At 41.4% G+C, this 10,322-nt stretch overlaps 1 protein-coding gene across 4 annotated transcripts in view; it reads right to left on the bottom strand.

The window, feature by feature from the left end:
• KIAA1217 (KIAA1217 ortholog) overlaps nucleotides 1-10,088 on the bottom strand; it is an 84,069-nt gene extending 73,981 nt beyond the window's left edge. For all 4 annotated transcript variants that reach the window (XM_006871646.1, XM_006871647.1, XM_006871648.1 and 1 more), the window contains exon 1: nucleotides 9,253-10,088. In XM_006871646.1, the coding sequence (XP_006871708.1) occupies nucleotides 9,253-10,088 (836 nt within the window). The remainder of the gene's footprint in view (nucleotides 1-9,252) is intronic.
• Nucleotides 10,089-10,322: the final 234 nt, after the last annotated feature.

Below are 10,322 nucleotides of genomic sequence, written 5' to 3'. Positions count from 1 at the left end.
GAAAGTTTGATTATGATATGTCTTTATGATTTTTGTTTTGGCGTCTATCCTATTTAGAGTTTGTTGAACTTCTTGAGTAAATATCTTATCTCTCAGTATTAGGAAAGTGTTCTGCCATCAGATCTTCAAAACATTTCTATGTGCTGTTTTTGGTTTCCTGTAAGTTCTGGAATTCTGATCATGTGCAAATTACTTCTCTTGGTGGTCTTCCAGTAACTCTTAAGCTTTCTTCATTTTTACTTCATTCTTTTTTCTGATTGTTCATCTAATATATTGGTATCAAGAGATTTGGCCTCTCTTTTGCTGATTCTGTCCTCCATTGATTCAACTCTATTCCTTTCTGCTCCAATGCAATAGCTATTTCTGGAATTGTAGTGTCAAGCTCTAAATTTCTATTTTCTGTTTGGTATGATTTCTAATTGTGTATTTTTCTTGTTGTTTTCCTGAATTCTTTTGGAGTTTTGTCTGTGTTTTCCAGTATCTCTTTCTTGATCGGTTGTAGGGCCCTGTACATACCTTTTGCATTCCTGATCCACTGGGGTGTCAGGCAGGAGGGAGTGGTGGCAGTGGGGAGGCTCTAGTGGGCAGTGGCTGGGCTGGGGGGTGAGAGGGTTTTGGACTTTGGTCCTCAGTAATTAGGACAGCAGGGAGTTGGGGGGGATTGTGCTGTCAATCATTAGGAAAGTAGGAACAGGCAGCATGATCTTCTCCTCACACTGTACAGAGCACCTGGACGCTTCCTGTTGGCTAAAACCAGCAACCGCAGCCTTATTTCATTCCAGGCATGTCTCCACAGTTACACCCTGTCCTGCTGGAGAGTCTGTGAAGTTGACTTCCATGTTTTTTGCCCACAGTTGCTGCTGCCTTAACCTCACAGTGGACACGCTCTGCTGGCAAGGACCCTATACTCTGTCTCCTTCTGTTCACTGTTTTCAACCAGTTTCTTCTTCTAATCACTTTCAATCTAGTTCTTTATCTTTGCATTCTATACTCAAGGTACCAGGACTGGCTGCTGTATCTGCTTCATGTGGTTTTTCAGGTCTGTGCTCTAAGGGGACAGTGTGCTGTCTCTGACTAAGCTGCTATTTGGGCCAGAAGGCCCCTAACCAGCTTTGGATGGCTGTGGGTTTATCTCCCTATTTAGTAGAATGCTTACTCCACAGCATTTAGTAGAATGCATGTAGGAGCTTGGGTGTCACAATAGTTAAGCTGTCGACTATTAACTGAAAGGTTGGTGGCTCAAAGCCAACAGCTGCTACAATAGATGAAAAGATGTCAGCTTCCATAGACTAGAGTGTTGGAAACTCTGTGGGACACTCTACTTTCTCCTATGTTGTTGTTAACTGCCATCAGGTCAGTTCCAACCCATAATGATCTTGTATAGGGTTTCTTAGGAGTGGCTGGTGAGCTCGAACAACTAACGATGCAGTTCAAACCGACTTTGCAGTTCAGTGCATTAACCCACAGCACCACACCAGAACTCTATCCTATACAGTCACTATTAACCAGTATCCACTCAATGGTAATGAGTTAGGATCTTTGCTTAAAGTAGGAACTGTGTTCACCTACTATACGCCAGGCACAGCACTTAACAATTTAAATGTGTAATGAGTGGTTCCATCCTATGAGGTGGGTACAGTTATGATCCCTATTCCAGAGGAGAGAACCGAGGCAGAGGCAGATTCAGTAGTTGGCCAAAAGTCCCAGCGTTAGAAGTGGAATTTGAATCCAGGTAGTCCGGCTTTGTGGTCCACCTTCTTAAACACTGCCTTGCAGTAAATGGCTGATTAGCTGATTGACAGAAGCAAAGAAATAACAGCAAGTTCTATCAGTAATGACAGTGTTTGACCATCTGGTAAAGGACAGCACTAAGGTAATTGTCATGACCGTTGTTATGATTTACATTCCTTGATTCATATTCTTTCATTTCTCCATTTCATTCAGTAGAGCGAGTTCAACTTTCCTGTAGAGCAGTGCTTCTTAACTGAGAGCATTTTGTCCCTGGGGGGCATCTAGAAATGTCTGGAGCTCTTTTTGATTGACATGACTTGGGGAAGAGAAGGATGGAATCCAGTGAGGAGAGGCTGAGATGCTGCTAACCATCCTACAGTGTGCGGAGTAGCTCCCACAACAAAGAATTATCCAGCCCAAAATGTCAATACTGCCAAGGCTGAGGCAGTCTGCCTTGGAGAGATTCCGACTCTCACTACTTAGGAGAGCTCTGTTGTGGCTCACTTTTGATTGTACATGCAGGAAAAGGATACTGTAATCATTCTTTACTGAATCATCCAGGATAAAGCATGGTTTAGACAATTTTCAAAGCGCTGCCAGTCACAGTAACCATCTTTAAATGACATATATACGGACTTAAACTTATATTTGCTCAACTGTTAAACCAAAGGTCCATCCTGTCCCTGAAAGCTACCAACACAATGATGTCTAATCTTCCTAAAATGCGAAAGTAATGTGAAATGATTAAGTACCGAAGCGAGCTACTGGTTAGTATGCAGGTTTCCACCTGTGCATACTTTTCTTCTTTCCAACTGGCCCGTGACAAGCGCTTCTGGGTCTCTAAGTCTCTGATGTCACCATGAAATCTCACTTGACTTCTGTTTATCCAGATGTGGGTGGGCAGATAGAGCTAGGATTAAATACAATACACTTGTGGAATTTAGCTGTTTGACGTGCAGAAGAGGACAGTGTTGGATCAGTGGTAGAATTCTCACCTTCTTTGTGGGAGACCTCGGTTCAATTCCCAACCAATGGCCCCAATACACAGTCACCACCTGACTGTCAGTGGAGGCTTGCATGTTGCTATGAAGCTGGACAAGTTTCAGGGGAGCTTCCAGACTAAGATGGACTAAGAGGAAAGGCCTAGAAATTTACTTCCAAAAATCAACCAATGAAAACCCTACGTTATTACAGTGGTCAGATCAGCAGCCAATCATAACAATGGTGCAGGGCTGGGCAGTATTTCCATCCTTTGTGCCTGGTGTTGTCATGGCAGCTGCTGACAATCACAGGTGCAGAAAAGTAACGAAACATGATCTCAGTTTGAATTGTGTGTTGAAAAATCGTATTTCATTAGATGGGATTCTGGTATATACATTTGGAAGCGAAGTTAGTAGACACTTTGCAATAAGCAGCCTTGATTTTTGAGTGTTCTTTCAATAAAGACATTTTATACTATATGATCCAAACTATAAATAGAAAATAGTAAAGCGTAAGTGTCCAAGAATTTTACAATTCTTAAGGGCTGTTTTATGTGCCCTGCACAGAAATAATGATACTGTTTAATGAAGTGATTTTATAATCGGAGGAAGATAGAGCCTCTTCCATTAAGTTACTTGTCACATACTCCATGTCTCCAGTGCTCTCTCAGGGTTACTTGTGACTATTCTCTCTCGGGGTCCCACCCATTTGGGTCTACAGTCACCTGATCAGTCAAGATACTTTTCTTTCTAGATGCTCAAAAAGAACTGCTCTCCTTAAATCTGAAGCAGTTGTAATCTGCTACTCTACCCTACGTGTTCATGCCCATCAAATGTTTAGGTTACTCATCAGGAGGAGATCCTCACTATAATTTGTGTTATATACAGAGTTCCTGGGTAATATCTATAAAAGGTTAATACTCTCAGCAGCAAATTGAGAGGTTACACATTCAAATCCACCCAGAGGCATCTAGGAAGAATGGCCTGGCAACCCACCCCGAAAAATCAGCCATGGAAAACCCCATGGAACCCAGTTCTACTCTTAACACACAGATTAGAGTTGATTGGATGGTAACTGACTTTTTGTATGATATACACTATTTTTTTTCAGATTGTCTAAAAGCAATGTGTCATCTCTCAGGAAATGCTTTCTTGAAGCATCTTTAAAAAGGGAAAGTGATGCCAAATCCATTCGATCAAAGAATATGCCTACAAACAAGAATCAAGAGTTCTTAGTCTTTAAACTCTCTATTTTCAAGTCAATAGAGCTTTTACAAAATCAAGATCCCTCAAAAAAGGTGCTAGCATTGAAAATTTCCTGGTTACGGATAGGAGAGAAAGGCACGTTCTCTCTGATTTCTAAAGCCACGCGGTTACTCTGTTTATTCCACAGAAGTGCTCTTCTGAACAGCCTATGAATCCAGCAGCGCCCCAAATAAAGCACAGCTACAGATTTCCCAGTCTCCCTCCTGTGTTTTTGTAGTCTTACATCTTAGATATAAAATTTCACTGGAGAGCCTCACATAAAAAGCACTCTCAAATTTATTTGCTTTTTAATATTATGAAATTGCACAGAAATTGGTTTGGCAGTTTATTGGGTTCTATGCTCAGGAAGTTAGACTTTTAAGGGTTGAAGGCTCATTAAAAATACTTTAGCTGATTAAATATTTCTAGGATAACATCGTGCTATATGCTAGACAGCAGACTATAATTCTGTGTTTTGATGATAGTTTCTGGTGTACTTTTTTCACCCTAGGATACAGTACTCATGTTAGTTTTCTGAAAAATAAAATTTACCCAAAATGATCTCTTCTTCACTTATTTCTGTATAAAAATTGTGCTAATATACTAGCTAGAGTACTTGTTCTTCAAATAGTATGTATATATTTAGCAGAATAATTATGCAAATTCAACTGCAGTTATGATTGTAAATATCCTTGAAGAAAAGTTACTTAGCATCTAGTTGTAAAACCATTTTTGAAGAATTCTGACTGAAATGCTCTGATTTCACTCCTGAATTTACTCTTCTGTAGGGTGAAGGTGGGCCTCTTAGTTCCCACTTACCAGACAGACTTTTGCCCAGTGGAAAAAACCCATACTTTAATAACCCAGGTTCATGGACATTCTATGCCGTATCTTGGCTTTGTAACCTTGGGCAAGTTTCTTAACTGCTCTAATCCTCAGTTTCCACATTTGTAAAATGGAAATGACCACAGTATATACCTTACTAAGTGGTCAAGACGATTACATTGTATGATGTGTGGAAACGATTTAACATAGTGCCTAGTCCATCAAAGGCTCTCAATAAATGATAACTTCCATCAATGCTATCTTTCTTCCTATTACTGATACTGTCCAGCAATACTACATGTCAGCCTGGTGACCAAGCTTTCCAAAAGAAAGTTAGAGAAGAGGCACAAGCAGACATTTCTCACTCTCTGTGAGGTCCCATGATCTTACCTAGCTAGGTAACAGTAAAGAGCTGGTTGGCAGTGCTGGGGCAAAAGTTCCAGACTCTATTTTACATTCTTCATCATGTGTCTTCGTTGAGTTAAGTGAGGGTTGTTTATGTTCCTCAGCAATTGTTGTTATTAAAGGCTATCTAGTCAGTTCTGATTCATGGTGACCCTGTATAGGGGTCCTTGGAAACAAGGAGCTGCTGGTGGATTTGAAACTGCTGACTTTGTAGCTCACTGTCCTGTGCTGATCCTACAGCACCACAACAGGAGCCAATAGCAACTCTCAATGAGACAGGTGTGTGTTGCTGGGTGTCAGAAGGAGACGACTTTGCCAGCCCATAGACACACAAGCACTCCAATTCTAGCCCCTGGAGTGGAGATGACTAACAGGTGAGGAATGATCTCAGCAAGGTAGGTGATAAAACTCTTCCTGGATTATTTTACATTTTGAGGCATAAAAAAATCTCCCAACAACCTAAAAATAACTGTCAGAAGATGGTTGTGATGATAATGATAATCTGTTTTTTGGTGAACACAAACCGTTTTCAATCAATTTATACATTTTTAGTGATGCCAGAAATAGAAGATAATTTGGAATTTTTAAAAAAGGGTTTTAAACTTGTCACAGAAATCCATGGAATTTTCTGAGGCTTGGTAAAATGGAAATATCTGAGGTTAGAAAATTCTTTTTAAAGAGGAAGCAGAGGCTAAAAGAACACTGGTTCTACTTAAAGCTAAAATTCTTTGGGATTCTGGCCAGGCAGCAATATAGAGAGACATGTTAAACAGAGCTTTAATGTTGTTTTATTCTAACCAAATCCCTTGGGAAACTGGGTCCAATGATATGCAGTAAGCTATGAAAATGTTGATACTCTACTACATTCTGGGAAGAAGTCAGAGACACCATTGTTGTCTAAAATGTGTCTAGAACCTGCTTGCTGTTATAAGCTGCTGTCAAGTTGGCCCTAGACTCACAGGACCCCACACATAACAGGATCTGATTGTTGTGATTCACAGGGTTTTCAATGGTTAATATTTAGAAGTAGATTGCCAGGACTTTCTTCCTGTTCAACACCCTGGCCACATGGAAGTTTTCACTGGCAGATGAGTGGTAGCTACACACACAGCCACCGGCCAGGAATTGAACCTGGGTCTCTCTTTTGGAAGGTGAGAATTCTATCACTGAGCTATCATCACTGCCCAGAAATATGACAGTGGAAATATGGAAATATGACAACAGCTCATGGTGGTTCAGGGTGGGGTTAAGGGGATGTTGGGATGGTTGGGATGATGGGTTCTGGCACCCAACATTATATTCTGGAAATGGATGATTAAAAATGTTTCCAGACTAAATTCTCATGTCCTCAAATCCCATCATATCCCTACTAGCTTCTTACGCTCCACAGTAGTGGAAATTATGTGCCCCATTTCTGTGGACCATACAGCACAAGCTTACCAACCTTAATCTTACTACTACTGTGCCTTTCTAGGCAGGTCCTGGTAGATTACCTCTGTCTTGTGATGTTGGCCTGCTGCAAGGAGCCTGTAGTGTTCACACCACACCCCTCTGCTACTCCTTGTCAGGATGAATGGCCCCTCCTTTTATCCTCAGAATTTCAATTCCTAATGATTTTGGAGGCACAAACTGTTAAGTGCTCAGATACTTGCTGAAAGGTGGGTAATGCTAACCTACCCAAAGGGGTAGGTTTGGAAATGCTTTTAAAAGGTCACATTCTTATAAACACTGTGGAGCAGTTCTACTCTGTACACATGGTCACCATAACTGGAAAACAACTTGACAGCAACCAACAATGACAACGACTTGGGGGGGGTGGGGGAAGAGTATCATTTTCCAACTCTTGATTCTTTTTACTACATAATCAAGCCAATCATTATTGCTGGCTTGATTCTAACTCTATGAGAAAGTTAGAATTTGTGGTTGAATTAATGACTCCCCAATTTTCAAGTGTATTCTCTTTCTACCATCTTGGAATCTCTCTGCTGTGAGTGAATAGATAAGGAGGGACAGCTGTTTCATTAAAAGCTCCGCTAAGAGGACAGGGACGTTTCAACTTGTATGTACATTCCATTCACAACTGTGATCTTTTTTTTTTTTTTTTTTTTTAAACAAGGTTATGGAATAGTATGTGATACTACCTTAATTGACTCCTGGTGTGGCGCTGTAGGATCAGCACTGGACTGTGAACTACAAGGTTGGCAGTTCAAACCTACCAACTGTTCCTTGGAAACCCTGTACAGGGTTGCTATGAGTTGGAACTGACTCGACAGCACTTAACATCAACAATGACTACCTTATTATTGATGGAGAGAGAACAGTCATTCTAATAGGACCAAGTAACAGAACACCTAGATGTTATCCTTCACACCCCTTCTGAATTCATATGTGGCAGCAGATGTAATGCTTACCCTCATTTGGACTCAACTTCTCTGACTATAACCTTTATGACTATAATTATATTGATTTTCTTCAGCCAGTTCAGTCTGGAGAAATTCCTTCCACCAAAATTAAATTTTCTATTACAGGTTCCCGACACTATCTGAAAGTAGAACGTTCCTATGGAACTTTCCCTAAGCAGAAATGTCATAAGTGAACACGCATATACCATTAGTTTATATGGGAAAAATGTTTGAGCATTCCCAGACGCCAAAAATAACCTATTAAATTATACTAAATACATGAAACCTAAAACACACCCCCAAAAACAACTTATATGAGGGGACTTAAAAAGTTTCTGGAAAAATTCCATTATTTTTTTCATTAATTTTTCCAGACACTTGGGGCTGAGATGCTGACTGTAGTTCCCGGGGAAGGAGCTTGGTGACACCACTCTTGATAGTTGGGTGCAGGCTGCCTTCTTTAACAGCTAACTGCAAAACAAATGCTAAACGCTAGTTTCACTTTTCACCTTTTTTCATAAAAGTGAAAATCCTCTTTGGATTTCTTTTGGTTAGTGAAAACAGGTAGTAACGTTGGTCTTTTAAAAAACTAAAATAGCATAAAGCAAACTTTCTAAAAGAGAGAGATACCTGTACTATGTGGATTAAGCGGGGGTTTCAAAATATTGTCTGAAGGTTCCAGGCAGGTAAATTAGAAAAAAAAGATGCAAAGGGGCTTTTAAAAGTTCATGGAAAAATGAATGTAAAGATCATGGAATTTCCCCCACCAACTTTGAAAGCCCCCTCACATATACCACAGAAGAAATAGAAATACCCAGAGTGTCTCATTCACTAGAAATGTTTTTGCTGATCTTAGCACCACTCCCAAATGAGTATTAAATCGAAACCATCCTACTTTCAAGCAAAGTCATGTTTATCATCTTAAAAGACAGACAATGACACATTCTTTCCATTTCCCAGAACAGAGGAGACAACAAAATTACATTCCACAAGGAAAAACACAATTGGCCATCTCGCATAGTTAAAACTTGAACCATTCACTTATTTTCAGTGCCGATCAATAATTAGGATCGCTTGATCTACTCGTCCAGATAGTTTCTATTAATCCCAATTTTGTTCTAATGGATTCATATCTGCTCGAATGATAAAGAGCCATATCAAACTTAACCGGTTTCCATTGAGTCTTAACTCACACTGGCCCCACATGGATCAGAGTAGAACTGTGCTCTGTAGGGTTTACAAGGACTGATTTTTCAGAAGTAGATTGCCAGGCTTTTCTTCCGAGGTGTCTCTGGGTGGAAGCTTTCAAGTCAATCGTGTTAACCATTTGTGCTACCTAAGGAGGCCATTGAACCCATGCTCAGGAGGCCTGCACAATTAATCTCTATAACATGTTCACCAAGAATTTAATTAATCCTATAACATGGCTACTGACGTGCTTCCCATAATCCCACCAAGTTGGAACTCTTTGCAGACAAGGAGGACCTTTGTCTCCACTCTGCATCCTTCGCAACATCTAGAGAGAGCTCTCCTCAAGGCTGGTACTCAGCCCACGTTAGTTGTCTTGTTCTGAGTTCTGTAGAATAGCCCCATCTCCGTAGAGATTCCCCCCCACACACAGACCCTGAGTGTGCACAGCTATTGTGCACCTCCCCACACCTTACCTGGTCTCTCGATCTTTGGGTATGGTAGCAGTGCTGTATGCAAAAACTTGCTTCTCGATTAGCGGAGGGCCAAGGTCCACCATGCTGGATAATCCTGGAGTGTTCCGTGGCTTTTCTATATACACCAAGGTGCCTGGCTCCTTCTTAAAGGACTGGCGGCTTGGGGACGCCCGCTCTGGCTGCAGGGTGTGAGGAGGCCCATGGGCATTATGATGCGGGTGCATGTCGATCATCCTCAAATCACTGACTCTGTGAGGAGAGGCGGGCGGTGTTTTGGAGCCCAGAGTAGGCAAGTGGCTCTCCAGATATTTCCTCGATTTCTGTCTATACAGTGACTGTTCCATATGCATTTCTGTTGGCAAAGAGGGGTTACAATAAGCACTAGCTGACCGGATTGCCGTGCGGTGGTGATATGCGATGATGTGGTCGGGGACATCCAGAGGGTGTCCGCCATGGGAAGAGGCGATGCTCATCCGTCCCTCATGATAAATGTAGGGGTCGCCATAGAAGCCTTCATTTCTATACACTGCAACATTTTTGCCGCTCATGTCTTCATCCGGCTTTACATCTCTTCTTTCCAAAATGGCGCTCGGGCTCGGTGAGATGGATCTGGAGACAGGCAGGCTGGAGAGTCTGTCCCTGGGGATGGTGGCATTGCCAGGAACAACCACTGGGCGGGTGCCCCCATAAGGGATTCTGGATGGGGAAGGAGGCATGGAGTGGGGCACAGGAGTGGACGGAGGAGAATTTGGAATTGCATAGGGGGGATGAGCTGTAGATCCAGGTCGAGAGGTACCAGAACCATCTCCTCTTGCATAAACAATTTCTCTCTGCATCTGAAAATAAAACAAGACATCAGAAAATTGATTTTGATAGTCATGGTTTTAGAGCAGTCTCAGTGCATCAACATGGCTTCCTGATGCCATAGGCTGAATACACCACATCCCTAAGAATGTCCATGTCCTATAATCTCTGGGACCTGTGATTATGTTACCTTCTGTGGCAAATAAATAAATAAATAAATAAATAAATAAATAAATAAATAAATAAATAAATCTGTGAGTGAAGGG

The sequence above is a fragment of the Chrysochloris asiatica genome, unplaced genomic scaffold (assembly GCF_000296735.1).
Source record: "Chrysochloris asiatica unplaced genomic scaffold, ChrAsi1.0 scaffold00172, whole genome shotgun sequence".
NCBI lineage: Eukaryota > Metazoa > Chordata > Mammalia > Afrosoricida > Chrysochloridae > Chrysochloris > Chrysochloris asiatica.
This window is presented reverse-complemented; position numbering and strand designations above follow the sequence as displayed.